Below are 19,358 nucleotides of genomic sequence, written 5' to 3' on the forward strand. Positions count from 1 at the left end.
CCCAGCAGACAGCCAGCATCCACCACCAGACATATGAGTGAAGGTGCCTTAGGATGACCCCATCACACAGCCACCAAGTATTCCCAGCTGAGGCCCAAGATATCCTGGAGATGTCAGAAGCCATCACCTCTGTGCCCTCTCTGAATTCCTGACCCACAGATTCCAGGAGCATAATGAAGTGGTGGCTTTAAACTGCTAGGATTTTAGGTAGTTTGTCACACCCCGCCTCTGCTCCCTTTGGCAACCTGGCTTCTCCACCAGGAGGCTCAGCCTAGTCCTTCACGCAGGAACAGGGGAGGGAGGCTGGGGGTCAGGTGGGGTGGGACAACAGGGAACATGCCTGTGCACTTTCTCAAGATTGTCACCTTTCAGATCCTGAGATTCACGGAGAAGGTAGTGCTTACTCCCCCGGGTGGCAAGACCAGGCTGTACTTCTGAAGGGGCTGCCAGGCCCAGGCCCTGCTTCTTTCATCTTGCTTGGAGGCTCAACATGGCAGTGCTAGGCCATCCCCTGTCTCGCTCCCCTTGTGCTCTTTGGAGGCTGGGGCTGGAGGGGTCACTCTCCTCCCATCTCCAAAAATAGAGCAAGAGGAGAAAGGCAGCAGCATTCAGCTAAAGGATCTGAGGACTGAAAGCAGAGTAGCAGAGGATGGCAGCAGGGTCCCGTCTGCTCCCTAGATGCTGGGGGTATGGGCTCGGCGGCTGCTCCGGGACCTGGTGGCCAGAACCCTGAGTGGACTCCTCCAGCAGGCAGGCTCCCCAGCAGGCGGCTTACCTCGAGGGCAGTTGGGCCAGCTGTTCCAGTTCCTGCTCCATATGCTCCTGCAACTCGCTGGGCCTCAGCAGAACCTGGCAAATGGGGCAAATCGGGGCCTGGCTGTCAAACAACGCTGCTGCCTTCTTCTTACCTGGTGAGGGAAGAAGAGACAGACACATGAGCTGGGCTAGTCCGTGGAGGAAACCCAGTGTTCCAGTCCTCCAACCCAAGCCTGCTGCTTCCCCCTGGGGCTTCTCTAGAGGAGGGGTGACCCTAGGGTCTCAGAGCCTACGAGCATCACTCCTTTTTGCAGCTCCAGAGGCTGTGGCCATGAATGGTGCCCCCTTAGCCGGTTGCCCCACTCAGAAATCTGGGTCACAATCAATGCTCTGTGCAATCAAACCTCCATCCCTCCGTGTCACACGTGTTCAATCATCCCACCCCCAGAATATCCAGTGCCCCTCTGTCTCTCCCCCTACCTCATTGCTTTCACATTCCCCAGATCTAGAGAAGGATGAAAAGGAAGGAAGGGGACTCATTTTTGCAGTCCTTCAACAAGCATTCTCTGGTGTCTACTCTGACACCACAGTATACCAGTGCAGAGTAGTGGGGACAGAGTATGGAATCAGATCTAGTCCCCGTCCTTGAGACCCTCGCAGTCTGAAAGACTCAGAAAGACCGAGAAGGACCAGGTGACGTCTAGAGTAGCGTTTTCTTCCAGTTTCTCGCTTCTCCCCAAAGCTGCATGCTCAGCCTCTGTGCTTCTCATTCCGCACACTGGATGCTCTTGTTCACCTGCCCTGACTGCAGAAAGGGCTTTAGCTTAGCCCAGATCTTCCTCCCTTCGTCTTCCCACTGGTGCCTACAGAGGGTCAGAATCAGCTTTCAGAGAGATAAAGGCCATGCCTGCAATGACCGGGATGGTTGCCTGAGTAGGGCTGCCAGATGAAATACAGGATGCCCACTTAATTTGAATTTCAGATAAACAATGAATAAGTTGTTTTTTTGTTTTTTTTAGAGACAGAGTCTCTCTCTGTTGCCCAGGCTAGAGTGAGTGCCGTGGCGTCAGCCTAGCTCACAGCAACCTCAAACTCCTGGGCTCAAGCAATCCTACTGCCTCAGCTTCCCAAGTAGCTGGGACTACAGGCATGAGCCACCATGCCCGGCTAATTTTTTATACATATATTTTTAGTTGTCCAGATAATTTCTTTCTATTTTTAGTAGAGACGGGGTCTTGCTCTTGTTCAGGCTGGTCTCAAACTCCTGACCTCAAGCGATCCTCCCGCCTCGGCCTCCCAGAGTGCTAGGATTACAGGTGTGAGCCACCGCGCCTGGCCAATGAATAAGTTTTTTAGCATAAGTATGTCTCAAATATTGCATGGGACATACTTATACTAAAAATTATCCATTTTTCTTAAAATTCAAATTTATCTGGATATCCTGTATTTTCATATGTTAAATCTAGCAGCCCTACAGATGAGGGAGCTCCCAGTTCAGGCCGAGCACAGGAACCTGTCTGCACTGACACAATCATCTGTCAAGACTGAGGATGATTATGGCTCCCTGGATGCCCAGATGGAGGCATCTGAGGGCTCAAAGGAAGTTGCAGTTCATTCTGGGTGTGTGTTTTGAGGAGTGGCAAAAAGAGAAGGCTTAACCAAAGAAGTGAAATTTAAGTTGTACCTTAGAAGTATACCAGGCAGAGAACGGAGCAAATGAATGAGTCAATGAATAAGTTGTGAGTTCTTTGTGGGTAGGGACCATTTCTTATTCATCTTTATATTTATAGACAATTTATTGCAGGCCTGGGGCACAGACTAGATTCTCAATGATGAGGCAAAAGGGAGGAAAAGAGGAAGGGAAAGAAAAAAGATTAGGAAGGACATGTAGATTGTGCTAGAAGCCAGATAACCTTTGTGGGGCTGGGGTGCCAGCTGTGGCTTTGTGTGGGCCAGGGTGAGGTGGGTATGGCTAGTCTGTGTGGCTAGGTCTCTGAGGAGGGGAAGAAGTCCTGCTGATCATGTTCCTCGGTGGCCGTGGCTCAGGTACTCAGGGGACAACTGGGCGGCAGCTCTGAGTAAAAGAAGTGGGTGTGGCTCTGGTCTGGGAGGTGGGAGATGAAGACTCTAGTCTCAGCTCTGCCCCTAACTCACTTAGCCAGAGAATCTCAGAGGTGAACAAGACCCTAGACATTCTCCAGGCCATTATCTTTATTTTACAGATAGGGAAACTGAGGCCCAGAACTGGACACAGACCCTTGTACTTGGCTTTTGTTTTTTTGAGACAGAGTCTCGCTCTGTTGCCTGGGCTAGAGTGCTGTGGCATCAGCCTAGCTCACAGCAACCTCAAATTCCTGGGGTCAAGCAATCCTCCTGCCTCAGCCTCCTGAGTAGCTGGGACTACAGGGACATGCCATGATGCCTGGCTAATTTTTCTATTTATAGTAGAGACGGGGTCTCGCTCTTGCTCAGGCTGGTCTCAAACTCCTCAGCTCCAGTGATCCTCCCGCCTCGGCCTCCCAGAGTGCTAGGACTACAGGCATGAGCCACCACGCCCAGCCTGTACTTGGCTTTTGATCTCATGGCTTCATTTATTTATTCACTCAGCAAACATTTATTTAACAATTCTTCTATGTCAGGTATTATTCTAGGAGAAACTGAAGCTGAGAGATAAATAAAATATATTCTTGTCCTCAAGGAAGCCACAAATTAGTAGGAAAGCCAAAAAGAAAGCCAGTGACCCCAGTCAGTGGAGGTGAGAACTATAGGGCAGGCATGGACAGGTACCATGGGAGGGCAGGAAGGGGCAGAGGATGGCTGGGAGGACCCACGGGGGAGGCATTGCTCAACGGGAGGTGTGAATGGTGAGTAAGGGGCAGACCACTGAGGCAGGGCTTGGGTTGTGAATGGTAAGACAGGGGATGGAGAGAGAGGAGGATCCAGGATGTGGGGTCTGGGCTGAGGTGGAAATATTAGGGGTTTGGTCCCCTTCAGCCTAGGACGCCAAGTCTGGCTCTTAGGCTTTCTGGAGTCCAGTCTGGAGACCGGGCATCAGCATTCCCAGACACCTGTTCTCAGTTCACTGCTTTGCTGCCACGGGGAGATTCTACTTTTCTGAGCTTGGCCTCTGTTTCCCTCCTGGGACACTGGGCCCTCTTCCTGGCTCCTGGCTTCAGGAATAGCACTGACAGGGATCAGCAGAGGGACCCTGCAGCCTACATCCTCTATCCCATCCCCATTTTCTCAGGGGTTAGAGTGGCAGGTGTCAGCATGGCCATGGCCCCCCTGTGTCCCCTCCCCCGCTGTGTTCCCTATAATTTTATATTGAGACCTGTGGTCATGACGTGGGTTTTACTGCACTAACGACATGGCCTGCCCAGGTTTAATGACAAAATCCATACTCTGGCCCTGGGCCTGCTCCTCGTTTGCATAATTCCCAGAATACAGCTCCCTGAAGCTTTTGACCTAGGCCATTACAGTGGCCATAAAATGGGCCATAAAACCGCTGGGGATGGCCAAGAGGAGGGGTCTGTGGTCTTGCTGGGGTGGAAACGAAGCCCTCAACCCCCTACTCTTCTCGGGCTTGGGAGGAGGCATCCTCTGGCTCTTCCCTTCCATGGTTCCCAGAATCGAGGACTCCATCTCCGTCTGATGAGGCCCCTGGAAATCCTCTGCCCGGGTGCCCATCTGAGGCAGGAATCCCTGCTCCAGTGCAGCTGGCAGCATCGGGTAGGCAGCCCGAGCCCACGGGAGGCAGGCTGTCAGAAAGCGTCCTTTCCTTGAGCATTCCTCTCCCCGCCCAGGACACCCCCAGTCCCCAACAGCTGGCCAAGCCCTTTGCCACAGGTGGGCCTCGGTCAGGCAGGCCCAGGGTGCATCCTGTCCCTCTTCAGCAGGCCCAGCTCCCTCAGAGGTCAGGAGCCAGGCTGAGCAGCACAGTGGGGAGCCGCGGGAAGAACGCGGGGACGCGGACAGGGACTGGGACAGGCTGTCAGTGCTAAAGATGATGAATGGGGGAGGTGAGGCGGGAGGCCCAGTGTTATCGGCAGCGGATGGCGGGTGCGGGCGCTCGCCGTTCCTGCTAATCCCCGGGCGCTGCCTCAGCCCTTGCACTGATAACGAGGAAATGGGACTGACAACAATTTTTAGCTGAGAGATTCTTCACCAAAATGCCAGGCGGCCGGAGGTCTGACAGCGCCTGATTGAGTGTGTGAGTGCGTGGGGGGAACGCCCGCAGCCCCCTCCCCTCCCATGCAAAGATGGATCGCTCATTCCGCCTCCCGTCCACATTCATTACCGCGCGCCCACCCCACCACCCCAGCGCGGCAGTGCCTGCCACCTCCACTTCTGCCTGCCGCAGGTATCCCCCCAAGCAGGAGGAGGGCAGGAAGGGGAGGGCGCCTGACCCTGTCCTCAGTCTTACACAGGGCAACTCCTGCTCAAAGGTGACTGTGCAGAGGCAGGGACTGAGGGTCAGGGCAAGTGGGTCCTAGCCTGAAGGCTCCCTAGTTATATGACCTCCAGAGGGTCCCATTCCCTTGCTGAGCTGCTAGAATACCTTCCCCACCCAACAACAGCCAGGCTCCAACAGGAGTGAAGAGGGATAGGTCTGCTGAGTAGAGAGCAGAGGTCAAGGCAAGGCAGTCCTCGCCCTAGCCTGGGCCAGGCTCCAGCCAGTGCAGCCCTCAAGCCTTGGAGCAAGGCCTTGGGTACCTGGGGCCCTAGAGCAGCCCTCTGCTGCCCCCCTCTGTTGGGAATCGCTGACCATTGGGAACAGGCCGCTCAAGGCCAGTGAGGGCTGCTCCTTCTCTGCCATCTGCCATAGTGAAGGCTGGTGCAGAACTGAACACATGGAGGGTCTCATGCAAAGGGAAAGCCTTCCCCTCCCCAGTCACTATCGCACAGCAGGCCTTGCAGCTCCCCGCCACGTGATTGCTTCTCTGGCTTGGCCTGTTTGCTTTCGTCCTACTTCTCTGGCATGGGGGTTCCATTCTTGCCTCTCTGCTTGTCCAAGCAGCAAATACCACCTTATCTTTTCTCTACAGACCGCAGAAGAAATGCTTGGTGTCTAACTAGGGATGAGGTGGGTGGTTAAACTGCGGGTGAGGGTGACTCTAATGACAACGGCAATGGAGGCTGGGACTTTAAAGAGTATGTATGTGGGTATATGTGTGTGTTTGTGTGTACATGTGTATGTTCCACCCCCACCCTCTCAATGGAAGGGCTTCCATTTCCTAGTGACCAAAACACAGAATAGAACTTCAAGCAGAATTCAATGGAGTTGACTCTCACTAGCTGTGTGACCTTGAGCAAATCACTTAACACTTCTGAGCTTCATTTCTCCTTGTGTAAAATGAGGATAACAACATCTAGCTCCCAGGACTTTTATGAAGATCCAACTGAATCAGGGCTGTGTACAAGTGAGGAGTCCTTATGGTTTCTAGCACAATTTGTTGTTTGTGCCTGCATCTACTCCCTCCTGACACCAGCCTTGCCTTGCCCTGTATCTGGCCTTCTTCCCTACTGGGGCCAAGATCTTTTACTACTCAGTAGGTACCCTGAGTACCTGGAGCATATGGAGTTTCTTCTTCCTATCCATTCATACCCATTTATCTATTTATTGGTTTATATGTCAACATATCCATCTGTCTGTCCATCCATTTATCCATTATCTGTCCATTGATAACAACTGTCTATCAAGTATCATTATGTATTAGGCTACAGGTTAATACTGCACATATTTTACCTCATTTGATCTTTCCAACAGCCCCGTGAGGTAGGTGTCATTATCTCCACCACACTGATGAGGAAAGTGGGGCTCAGAACAATGCAGGGACAGAGCTACAAGTTCAGAGCAGGGATTTAAATCCAGGTCTGTCTTACTCCAAACCTGAACAATATCCAACTAGCTACCTAGCTAATGATTCAATACCATTCCACAGATGTCTGTTGGATACCTGCTATGGGTTTGTCATCGTATAGATGCCAGACAATATGACAGATACAATCTCTGCCCTCAGGAGCTTAGGACCTAATGATGGATAGAAACATTAAACAATTGTCCCTAGAATGGTCTTTTTTTGAGACAGAGTCTCACTCTGTTGCCTGGACTAAAGTGCAGTGGTGTCAGCCTAGCTCACAGCAACCTCAAATTCCTGGGCTGAAGCAATCCTACTGCCTCAGCCTCCCGAGTAGCTGGGACTACAGGCATGTGCCACCATGCCCAGCTAATTTTTTCTATATATTTTTAGTTGTCCAGCTAATTTTCTTTCTATTTTTTTTAGTAGAGATGGGGTCTCGCTCTTGCTTAGGCTGGTCTTGAACTCCTGAGCTCTAATGATCCACCCACCTTGGCCTCTCAGAGTGCTAGGATTACAGGCATTAGCCATTGCACCCAACCCCCCAGAATGGTCTTAGAAAAAGAAAAGTACATGAAACTATGGAAGTATATCATCTGGTGTGGAGGGTGAAGGAAGTGACATTTAAGCAAAGGCCTAAAGGATGAGTGGGAACCAGTCAAGCAATGATTGGGGGAAGTGGTGTTCTAGGTAGATAACAGCATGTTTGAAGGTACAGGGGGAAGAAAGCCTAAATGAGGAACTGAAAAAAGTCCAGTGTGGCTGGAACACAGACAGTGAGGGACAGAGTGTTGAGATTTGTTGAGAGAGAGGCCACATCCTGAAGGACTTTTTAAGTACCCTTAATGATTTTGGTTATTATTTTTAACATACAATGAAAAGCCATCAGAGAGTTTTAAGCTGGGGAGTGACATATCAGACTTGCATTTTAAAAAGATCATTCTAACGAGAGCAAGAGCAAATGCAGGAAGACTGTTCAGGAGGTCATCTCACTAACTCAGGGAGAGACAGTGGTGACTTGCTCTAGCGCGATGATGATGGGAATGAACAGAAGCAGAGGGATTGGACATGGGAGTTAAAAGACAGAAAGGAGTTAAGGATGACTCCAAGTGTTCCGGCTTGAGCACCTGCTGGTGGTAGACTATTTACTGACTTATGGGCAGGAGGAGCAGCAGCAGGTAGGTAAGGAAGAAAATGAGTTCAGTTTGGAAGTATAATACTTGGTTGGAGGAACTCTTAAAGACAATCCATGTGAAAATGCTGAGTAGGCAGTATGCATGAGCCAGAGCTAGAATTAGAGACCTGGGAGACGTTGACATATAGGTAAGAATGGAAGTTCACCACTGGATCCTCTGTGCCTAGGACAATGTCTGGCATATGGTAAATGATAACTATTTATTGAATGAATAAATAAATGAATAAAGTTCAGAGTAGGTGATATCACCTAGGGAGAGCGTATACACTAAGAAGAGTCTGGAACAGAAGCTTGATTAACTCTAACAGGTAGAGGAAGTTTAAGTCATCAAAAGCTAACAAGGAACAGCCAAGAGATAGGATGAAAACAAGGAAAGTGTGATGTCATTGAAGCCGAAAAAGGAAGAGTTGCAAGGAGGGAGGGAGTGCCATCAGAAGGGTCAAATGCTGCTGAGAGGTCAAGAACAAAAAGCATGAAAAGTGTCCCGTCCACTCATTTTATCCTTAGTACAACTGTCTGGCCTCCACTTCATCCATCCATCATCCATCCAAACCACCTCATCCACTCTCCCCTCTCACTCCCTTCCTCCTTCTCTCCAGAAAACCATGATTGGCACCTCTGCTGAGTGTGGGACAGGAAGAGTTAACATGCTGACAGACAGCATTTTTTACCTTCAGTCAATATGAACAAGGCCCCAAGACTATGATTCCAAACATCTGGATTTCATCAATATGTGATCTGTCATCGTATATTGGCATTCCCCAGTCCCCGCGCCAGAGCAATGCGGCTGGTTTTATTAATACGTCAAATACATTATCCGTGTAATACACTTGTCTGGCGGGGGCCTCCCGCTGGGGCGGGGCGGCGGATTTGAATGTATGATGAATCAGTTTGCATTACATGTTCGTAAGTCATCATTTGTCAGGATTAATAGGCATCCCTGGTCGAGGAGGTGGGGGTAGGGCGGGCAGGGGAGAGCCATGTATTTAGCTGTGGCCCATACTTATCTGCCGGTGCCCAGGGATGCCCTGAAAACAGCTGTGCACCCTCTTGCCCAGACCCCAGGGTAATGGCTGGTGCTCAAGGAGCAGAGGTGCCATTTTGAGCAGTTCCAGAGTCACTTGGAACCCAATAGGCCTATTTGTCTCTGCTTTGGGCTTGCCAAACAACCAAAAAGGATACGGCAGGGGCCAGTGGCACAAGCTGGCTGACTCTTAGCATCCTTTAGGACTCAACCTAGGACTCCTTCTTCCAGGTGGCCTCCCCTGACTCCCCCAGACTGTCTTAGGGGCCTCCTCTGTGTTCCCACAGCCTCTTGTGCTACTTCTATCACAGCACTTGTCACACAAAATTATTGTTGCCTGTTATGTGTCTATCACCCTCTTTAGATTATACATTTCTTGAGAGCAAAAATTAACTTGTTCACTGCTATAGCCCCAGCATCTAGCAGAAGCCATAGCCCAAAGTAAGAGGATAGTCATAGTAATGGTAGAAATCAGTACGTATTCCTTGAATTAATAAATAAATGATCATTGACCTAAAAATCCCCAAAGATGCAGATATCAGCTGGGAGACATCATGGGGTTTTTCCCTGACTCCTTGCCCCACTCTGACCCTGCTCTAGTCTGGTCTCCTATCCTGCAATACGTGCTCTTCTTACCTGCTCCTCTTCTTTCCATAAGACATGTACAGGCCCCTCGCCCAGCATCAGGTTCCTTACATGTGACACACATACACAGGTGTGACACATTCATGCCCACATGCCCTTGCCATCTCCCCTTCTCCCTCCACTCTGCCTGCAGAAGCTCAGATTGGCATGACCCGTTCCACACGGCTTCCTGCCAGCTCCAGGTACAAGAGCCTGGCTGGTGCCCTGACCCCTATTGAGATGGACACTATTTACTGTCTCCAGCAACAGAAGGTACCTGGATTGGGCCAGACATGGCTCCTGGGTGGCCTGTGGCAAACGTCTTCAGGACAGCCGAGTGAGGTCAGCCTGTGGACAGGTGTAGGCTCAGACTAGGCCTCGAGCTGGAGCCAAAGGTTCCAGGCCAAGCCATAAGCAAGCTCACTGAGTCTCGGTCATGGAACCCAAACCCTTGGCCCCATGAGCCTTTCCTCCAGGCAAGTTCACCAGCCAACCTGTTCAGAGACTGGTGGGGCTTCAGGGGCTACAGCTATTTCACATCCCTGACCTTGGCTATTCCAAACATAACTGTAGCCTCTCTCCTCTTTGTGGGGCTACAATTCAGCTCCCCTCCTCCTTTAGCTAATAACTTCCAGACAGCTCCCTGAGCTGGGCTGGACCAGTGGTGGGTGAGGCAGGTGGGGCCTCCCAGAGTTCCCTGGGATTAGGCTTCGCGAACTGCATAAAGGGCCTGATTCAGGCAAACATCCACATATGGGCATGCACACAGATCCTTTCAGGTGTCTGGACACAGACACACGTGCCGGCATTGACACACACAGGTGCTCACACAGTGTGGATATTTTTTCCCATCTAGACAGACACACCTGAGCACCTATGCATTATTCAGGTGTAGACTGAGTATACCTGTTAGTCCCCCCAGCAGCCCACACACTTCACTCTCTCCAGGTGCCTTCCTGGCCATGCAGCCAAAACGCCGAGACTGTACTGTTTAAAGCAAAGTAACTTCAAGTGCGCTTTACCCCCCGCTGGCTTCGACTATGGGCTTATAAAAATGAAGTGGGAACCTCCACAGCTGTGGGCAATAAATCCTGAACCGCCGAGGGGGGCAGTGTTACCTGCTTTTGAGGATGATGGGTGGACTGTGGGGCACTGATTACAAATGTCTGCAGGCTGGACGGGCAGTGGGCCAGCCGCCTGGTCCCCGGCACTGCCTGGTAGCCCGTCCCAGGCCAGTTGCCTCCCACAGACCTGCAGGGTCAAGAGACCCAGAGTCCTAGGGAGGGGGCGGGGACAAGGAGAGCAACAGAGGGAGGTAGAGGAAGAGAAGGGCTGGGCTGGGGAAAGCGAGCAGACAGCCACGTGCTGCTAAGGCTGAGGGGAGCCCTCGCATCTGGAGATCAATTAGCATCAATTACTGACTTCATTTAATTGTCGTCCAAGATGAATTTGTCATTTTTAGCTGGGAATTAATGGGAGACCTTCACCTCTCCCTGGCAGCAGCAGCGGAGCCAACAACGGTCACCTCAGCCTCCTAGGAGCTCTGAATCCTGCTTGGGCCTGGGGCCAGATGGGGTCAGGCAGCTAGTGGGGCTTCTGTTCCCTGGGCAGGCTCTGGCCTGGCCCGCTGTAGCCCAGGGCCAAGGTGGGGGCCATGGGTCCTGGGTAGCAGTCCTTTGCAGCTTCTGTCTTCAGCCAGAAATTAATTTGCTGGGCTGAGCATGTTTACCTTTTTCCAGCAAAAGCGAGACAGTAAACAGCAGACCGGTGGCTGAAATTGAATTGATAACTGCATCAACGTGCCAGATAACGCCTAAAATAATATGCCGATAAGGAAATTCGATTTGATTTGCTGCTGCGCATCAGATTGGCCCCATCTGTAGCTGCCTGTAATCATTTTCAATTGCGTTGGGAAACCTTATTTGTCCTTAAATATTTCTGTCATTTTTCATTGCTGGCGACAGATCCTTGGGCAGGTGGCAGGGGCGCGCTGCCTCTGTGGGCGCAGGGCGGCGGCCCGAGGAGGAGGGGCGGTGTGGACTCCGAGGGAAGGAGGCAGGGAGCAGGCAGCCGGGCGGTGACAGCTGTTCCTCCAATCAATCACGCTGTCGACAGGGAGGGACGACTGGCTGGCAGAAATTGAGTTTGCCTCACAGGGGACGATTGAGCAAATTAATAGCCCATTAGCCAAGCAGTGACCTGAGAAATGAAGGTGCAGGGGTTCCTGCTCACTCAGGCCGGCTGGGGTGGGGCAGGGCAGGGGAAGGGTCTGGGGAGGGGAGAGCTCAGGAGGGGTGTGGGAAGCGGAGGGACGGATGCGTGGATGAAATGGGGAATGCGAGTGTGTGGGGCAGGGTGGGAGTCGATGGTGCAAGAGGACAGACATCAAGTTGGGGGAGGAAGGCTGGAGATGCACACAGACCCAGGAGAGATGTGGAGGTGGCTCCGGCAGATGTCTCTCTGCCACCGTCCCACCATGCCCTCTGGGACCGAGTACTATGCCCATAATCTTCTCTCCACCCTCAGTCTCTAGCTACACTCTTGACTTCTCTTCACTTTGGGAAAACCTGGCATATCCCCTGGAGACACCACTTCCTTGTGTCCTCTCCAGGGCAGGCAGTTTATTCTCCAGACTCCACGCTCCTTGCTGGGGTCAGTGTCTTCCAGTCCACTGCGTCTTTACCCTACAGTTCTTTGAGGTCAAGTACCATGTGGCAGCCCACCTTGTCACTGTTGTGTACCGTCTCCATTCTCTCGCCCATGCCCCTGACCTCCTCAGCTCTATTTATTTTTCCTGTACTCACTTCCTCCTGGAGGACCTTGTCAATAACCTAAATTGCTCTATGATAAAACTCCCTCCCTCCCAAGGCCTCAAGGCCTTGTACCCATTAAACTTGCTCCTTCCTCTAGCCTCCTCCCAACTCCTGAGCCACCGTGCACCCGTGGACACTGGCCTGGACCCCATGGCGCATCATCTCAATACCCTCTGGCCAACACACTTGACCTCTTTACTTCCTTTGCCTTCTCTGCAACCCAGCTATTCTCCTTTTTGTCTCAGACACACAGGCGGCTATGCACAGCTGGGGAAAATCACAAAACCACGCAGATATGTGCCAATAAAAATTCACAGTTTCCAATCTCAGCACTACTAAGCAATCTCTGGCTCCCTTTGCCCACAGAGACAATTCAATGATATTTTACTATCTGAGCCCCCTCCCCATCTTCTGTCCCTCTCTCTCTCGCTAGATGGCCTTGCTTCCTCCTTCACTCAGAAATTTAGTCCTCAGGCATGAGTTTGCTCAGCCTCTAGATCCACACTCACCTCCTTTTTCCCTCCAGTTTCAGTGGAAGAGGTTTTGTCTTCCTGCCTTAGCTTACTCACTTCTTCCGGGATTAGGATCTCATTCCTGCCCGTTTCCCAGGAACCTGATGGGTTCCCCCTCCACTGCTGCCTCGCCTTCCTTCCTCATGCGTCTCCCCATCAGCATGTAAACTCCCGAGTCTCTCCCATAGTGCAGCAGCATCAACAACCCTTCTCTCTTTTCCCTTTGGCACCTCGAGCTACTGCCCTTCCTTCTCCTTTCCTTCTCACCTAAGATGCCCCAAAGACTTTTACTTGCTGTCCATACTGCTATATCTCCTAACCACTTCTTAACCCAATGCAGTCTGAGTTTCATCCCCATCATTCTAAGGAAACTGTTCTCAATCAGGTCACTGATGATCATCAGTTGCCAAATACAATGGATACTCCAGTTCTATTCATTTATTTATTAATTCAATAAATATTTATTGCGTGTCTTTCATGTCTAGGCACTACACCGGGGTCTAGGGATACAATGCAATCTATGTCCTTATGGAGTTCACAGTCAAGTGAGGGAACTGATTCAATAAAACACCCAAACAACTGTAAAATTGCAGTTGTGCCAAAGAGAGGTCAACAGTGCTATGGAAGCCCATACTATGGACACTTGCCTTGCTCAGAGAAACCCGGACAGGCTTCCCCGAGGAAGAGACACAAGCTGAGATGTGATGGATGAATAGCAGCTGAAGAGTCAAGGAGGAAGGGAAGTGGTAATACTGATCAAATGCTTACTCTGTGCCAAGACTGTACTGTTTTATCCCCCTTTATAAAAGAGGAAACAGGCATAGAGAAGCTCTTAACTTGCCCACAGTTGGGAGGTACGTGGTTGTGTTGCACGTTCAACCCAGACCATTCGATATCGGAGCCCATGCGTGCTCCTAACCACTCTACGCTACCGCCTCTGGTATTAGCTATCGCCCTTGTCATCATTCACTTCTCCCTCCGCACACTCCATGCGTGGCGCCACTCTGGTTTCCCTCCCTCAGGCTATAGTCCAATCTGAGCCATGTACACAGGAGCACCGCACACAGGAGATTCTCTGCTTGGAAGTGGGACTTGTCCTCCTCTAGACCTGCCCTCCTCCTGCTGTTTCTGCTCCAGTGCGTGGCATCACCGTCAGCAGACTTCCCTAAATCGACAGTTTCGACTCTTTCTCTTTACTCAGACCCTGACAGCCAGTAAACCAACATCTTAGCTGTTTTTACCTCCTGAGCACCCGTGAGAACCATCCGCTTCTCTCCATTGCCCTGGTTCAGGCATCCTCATCTCCAGTCTTTACTCTCACATCTAATGTGTCTCTCTCCCTCTCGTCTAGTTCCATCCCTGCGGTTAAAAGGATCTTCCTAAAACACAAAGCAGATCCTATCATTTAGACCTGTAAGACTCTTCCCTGGCTTCCAAAGCCACAGCATAAATATACTTACACAAGCCCCTCTCCAGCCTCACGAGTCCTGGCCCTTTGCCTGGTATTCTCATGTCAGGAATGCCCTTGGCATCCATCTCCCCACAGGCAACAATGAACTCCATTTATTCTTTAAGGCCACACTCAGACAATGCTTCCTCTTTGAAACCTTCCCTGATAGTTACTCTGTCTTCATGCTATGTTGCTTGTATATCTATATCTCTATTATTGCACACGTCATATAATATTGCAATTATTCGTTTATTCATCTACCTTCCTTGGGAGATTCTGAGCTCCTTCAGGGTGGGGAGGTTATTTGGTCCATCCTGGAACACTCAGGACGCTATGCATAAGGTCTGGCACAGAGTGGGTGTTAGTGACTGTGAATGATTCGGTGACCAGGTTAATGGGAGGAGGACTTGAAGGGCCTGCAGGAGAATGTCCGGAAACAGAATGAGGGATGGGGGAAGTTTCAGGGTGAGAGAGGTGGGAATAGGGGAAGGAAGGCAATCGAGGTAATGTTCAAAACTCCTTTTGCTTAAATGAAGCCGTGTTTCATGGTCAGGGAGAGTCAGAGGCCCCAGGGTTTCAAAATCTAGAAGCCCTCAAAAGACAGACGCTCCATAACTGCTCTCCCCATCAAAATATCAAGTGTTCATAGGCCTGGTGGGACACGGGTGGGCAGTGACCACATGCATGTAACCAGATAGTAAAATCCCATGCCTAGAAACACCAACAGACATACATACATGCCAAGACAGACAGGCACGTGCTCCTAGAGGGTCCCTAGCAGCCCCCCATCCCAGAGCCCTCTGTAGCCTCTCTGCTGGCCCACCACCCCACCCGGAACCCCTGGGCTGCTCGCGCTCTCTCTCAGCAATTTCCCTACCCAAGAAAGCTCTAAGGGTTTCAATTACCGGCGCGTGGGATTTAGTGCCCTGGGCTTCTCTGACTGGAGGAGATTTATTTGAAGGTTTAGTGTCGTGGAGAATTCACGTCTTCACTCCCAGGAGCCCAGCTTCCGTCCTGAGCCCCTAAATCAGGAACCAAGATGGGCTATTGTCACTTACCGCATTAGCCTCGTTAGCGGACCAGGAGGGGTGATTAATAGCAATGCACACACAGCCATCCTGCTCGCTCGCAGCTCCTGCTGCTGCTCGTGACCTGGGGAGGGATGGGGAGTGGCTGAGCCTGCTCCAGGATAACTAAGGACTCTAGGCTTGGCCCCCTCCCCGTCGCCAAGCAGGGAAGTCCATAAGGCCATTCCAGATCTGGGGACAGTTCACTGATGAGCAAGCCTAGCCAGAGAGAGCACAGCTGGAGGCCTCTGGGGCCTGACTCCTGGAGGGGGCAAGAAAGCAGGGGTGTCCGAGGGGGCTGGTTCTGGGATAGGAGCTAGAGTGCACACCTGCATGCGGGAGAGAGCTGTGTGGGTGGGGGGCAGTGTGGAAGGGAGACAGGCGGTGCACGTGCAGGAGGTAGCAGGTGCGTGTTTATTTCATTTCCCAGACACTGTAAGTGCGTGCTATGGGCCAGTGACAGTCTAAGAACAGGAGATACAGCACTGAGGACAGACGAGGGCCCTGAGAGGGGGTGTGTATACACGTAGGTATGTGAGAAAGAGAAAGAAGTGTGTGAGAGAGAAATAAAAAGTGTGGTGGAGAGAGAGGGAGAGAGAGGAGTGAATGTGTGGATGCGAGAGGGAGAGGGCTGTATGGGAGACAGAGGGGTGTGTGTGTGTGTGTGAGAGAGAGAGAGAGAGAGAGAGAGAGAGAGAAGGGCGTGTATTTTCTGGGGTTTTTTTTCTTTGTCTTTTCAAATTCTCCCCTCCCCACTCCTTTTCCCTACAAAGTTTTTGGAGTCAGCTACCCTGGGCTTGAATCTCAGTTCTGGCTACTTCATTCACTTATTTGCCCATTCATTCATCAAATCATTACTGAGCACCTACTCGCTTTCACCTTTGCCTTGTTTTCTTACCTATAAACTGGAGATAATGATTACACTTGCCTAACAGGGTGGTTGGGACAACGCGGTGATGTGATTTATGTAAAACGTCTTGCAAGAGCACAGAGTTTGGACTAGACGTGCCCTCGTACAGCACCTGGCACGCAGGTCAAGAACTAGTCGCTACGGAGCTAGGGCTCTCCTGCCGATCTTGTTTCCTTTTCTCTCCCTATTTCTCTCTCTCGTTCTCTCTCAATCACAGCTGAGCCATAGTATTAATTATTAGAACCAATTGACTGTTTAGACTCTGATGTTTTAACTAATCACCACTAATGGCAGACACTGGTGGGCAATCACATTCATTTAGTTCTCAGGCAAAACCCTTCTCATAGTTGAGAGCGGACTAGACAGAGGCGATGGAGCAATAACTGGGATTTGGGAATGATGGGGGAGGGGGGATTGCTGCTGTCCAGAAAGCGGCTGTCCCCTCCTTCCTGGGGGCCCTGGGCGAGCCAGGTCCCTTGGGACGAGTCAGTTGAGCCTTGCCTTGGAAGTGGGTTGGCTTCCTTCCCTACCTTTTTCTCCTCTGCCCTTTGGCCTCAGTCTCCCCTTTTGACTTAGAATCCTGTCACGGGAGTCTTCAGCAACCACCACCCTGGAAATATCCCAGAAAGATCCTACCTACTCCCCTTCCCTGAGATGCTTTTTCATTGTTGTCCTTCCTAAAAGTCCACTTCCAGGAAGAGTCATTTAGACAGGTTTGAACCCTTCCTCCTCACAGGGATCGGCTTGCTGCTGGGTGGAAGGCGGAGCGCACCCTGTACGTGCTGGCTGAGGGTTTGCATGAAGAGGGCGACAAACACGTGCTCGGAGTTGCTGAGTCTGGAGACAGCGTCCGGGCTAGGGATGTGACCTGAGCAACGAGTGCCTGAGAAAACACCTGTTCACTTCTCCTGCCTTCTTCACACTGGGTCCCAGAGTCCATCCGGCACACAGCCCTGCTCCGCACCAAGCCCTGGCCCATCCTTTGTCTGCTCCAGCTTAGCTGGGAGAGCCAGAGCCCCAGAACTCAGAGATGCCTGCTTCAGGGTGCAGGCCAGGCAGGGATGGACCACAGGGCCCCAGCATCCTAGAGGGGGGTGGCCTAGGTGCCCAAGGCCAGCAGGTGTCGCTGTGGCTCCAGCACTGGGAGGGGGTGTTAGGCAGGGGCCCAGGAGTAGGCAGAGGTGCTGGGTGCCCCTTGGCCTCCTGCCCCTACCTCAAGCCTTCCTGCTGGGAAAGCCTTCACCAGGGCTTCTGACACCTGAAGTGTACACGGAACACTTGGGGTTCATTTAAAATGCAGATTCTGATTCAGTAGCTCTAGGGTGGGTCCCAAGAGTTTGCATTTCTACCAAGCTTCTAGGAGACCCTGATGCTGCTGGTCTGTGAACTGCCCTTTGAACGGCAAGGTCCTAACTGCACAGCTCCGTAGTGGGGGGCGCTGGCCCTGCTCTCTTCCCACGCCAGTCCTCACCCTCACTCCTATGTCTTTAAATAAAGCTCCAAATCAGAGGCCAGGGGTAACTATGAGAGAGCCCCTCTTTTTTGGAGATGGGCTTAACTAGACCAGCATGAAGTAGGCAGTTTGTAGAGAAGTTCTAAACCCAAACCTAACCCCAGTCCTCTGAGCCAACCCAGCCCTAGTTCATAGCCCAAATCCTACACCTAAATCTAAATCCGAATTCAGTTGTAATTCCCCAGATTAACCCCAGTTCCCAAAGGGGTAGCCATTGCTTCAGTCCTGTCCCAAGACCAAGTGCCTCCTGCACCTCTCCTGAGGTTCAGGGCCTCCTGGTCCTCTGCCTGAGCCAGCACAGTGAAGCAGTAGGAGCTGGAACCTGGGTCAAGCTCTTCTAGGACTCAGCAAGGGAGCTCAGGTGGAGGAGAAAAGCACTGTGGCTGCTAGCTGAGAACCTGCCTTCCCCAGAGCCTTTCTGGAAGGTGCTTTCTGCCTGGGAGAGGAGTCTTGTCCTTGCCTTAACCCATGTTGTTCTGCTCCTGGGATGTGGGGAAGGCAGGGAAGAAGTGTGTCCACTAGCCCCGCCCTGACTGCAGGTGAAAAGGGAGAATGTGTGTATCTGGGGGTGAAGCACCCTCTGGGGCTTTTCTTTCCAAATGCAGGTCTCTGAGGGGCCTTCCTCCTTTCTGTTCCTGTCGGCTGTCTGGCCCTTCTGGATAGTACAGAAGCAGATTCCTGCAGGGGCGATAGGTTATGTGAGCCGGACCATAAGCGTTCACTCCTTCCAAGTCTGACATTTTGTGATTTTTAAGTAGGAATACAATTTTAAACAGGAGCAATTTGGCCTTGCCCTGGAGGGCTACCCACTGTGACCCAATCCTTAAGTGAGGAGTGTAGGAGATGGGTCCAATCAGGGAAGAACCTGTGCAATTAAAAATACTCCTGCATGTACCAACACTGTTGCCTTTAAAAACCACCCACCTCCCTCCCCATTTACAAACACCTCTACTTGGAAAATCTACCTCTGCATTTATAAAGCGCCTCTACATTTACAAAATATCTCTACAGTGTTGCAAATTGCTTTCTCATCAGCCATTTAAATACAAGGATTTTATTGAATACCTTGAAAAGGCTACTTAATTCTCTGTACCTCAATTTTCTCATCTGTAAAATGGAAAGAATAAAAGTACCTACTTTAGAGGGTTATGTATAAAGTCATTTGAAGAGTGCCTGGTACATACAAGTCCTTTATGTTATGTTTACTATTATTGTTATTATTATTAATATTTTGGAGTATTTAGCACCTTAGCTAGGGAAAATTTCTTTAGATAGGGAAAGATAAAAATCATCGTCTAAAGTCATGTTGCTAGTAAGCTTAAGAATGAAACTTTGGGCTCCTATAGTCCGGCGTTACAGTCTGCCTACTACACTGCAAACATCTGGCCAAAATAATCCTTATTAGGAAGGAAAGGCTGACCCGGCAGGATGGTGGGTCTAGTCTTTCCTGCCCTCTGCAGGTCTAGGGCAAGGGAGGGCACAGGGAAGGTGGCCTCACAGGGGAAACTGATGGGTCCCCCATGGGCTGGCCTAGGCTCTGGTCTGTGTTGGGAGAGGAGATAGGGTATGCCCTGCTCCTGGATTTGTTCTGTGGCTGACATGACACAGAGAGAGAGAGAGAGAGAGAGAGAATGGA

General features: G+C 51.2%; 1 protein-coding gene across 3 annotated transcripts in view; it reads right to left on the reverse strand.

Annotated features, from left to right (window-relative positions):
• The window catches only part of RNF220 (ring finger protein 220), a 223,428-nt gene that overhangs the window by 36,478 nt on the left and 167,592 nt on the right, over positions 1–19,358 (reverse strand). For all 3 annotated transcript variants that reach the window (XM_012649023.1, XM_012649024.1, XM_012649025.1), the window contains one exon: positions 776–908. In XM_012649023.1, the coding sequence (XP_012504477.1) occupies positions 776–908 (133 nt within the window). The remainder of the gene's footprint in view (positions 1–775; positions 909–19,358) is intronic.

The sequence above is a fragment of the Propithecus coquereli genome, unplaced genomic scaffold (genome assembly GCF_000956105.1).
Source record: "Propithecus coquereli isolate 6110/MARCELLA unplaced genomic scaffold, Pcoq_1.0 Scaffold299, whole genome shotgun sequence".
NCBI classification, from domain to species: Eukaryota; Metazoa; Chordata; class Mammalia; order Primates; family Indriidae; genus Propithecus; species Propithecus coquereli.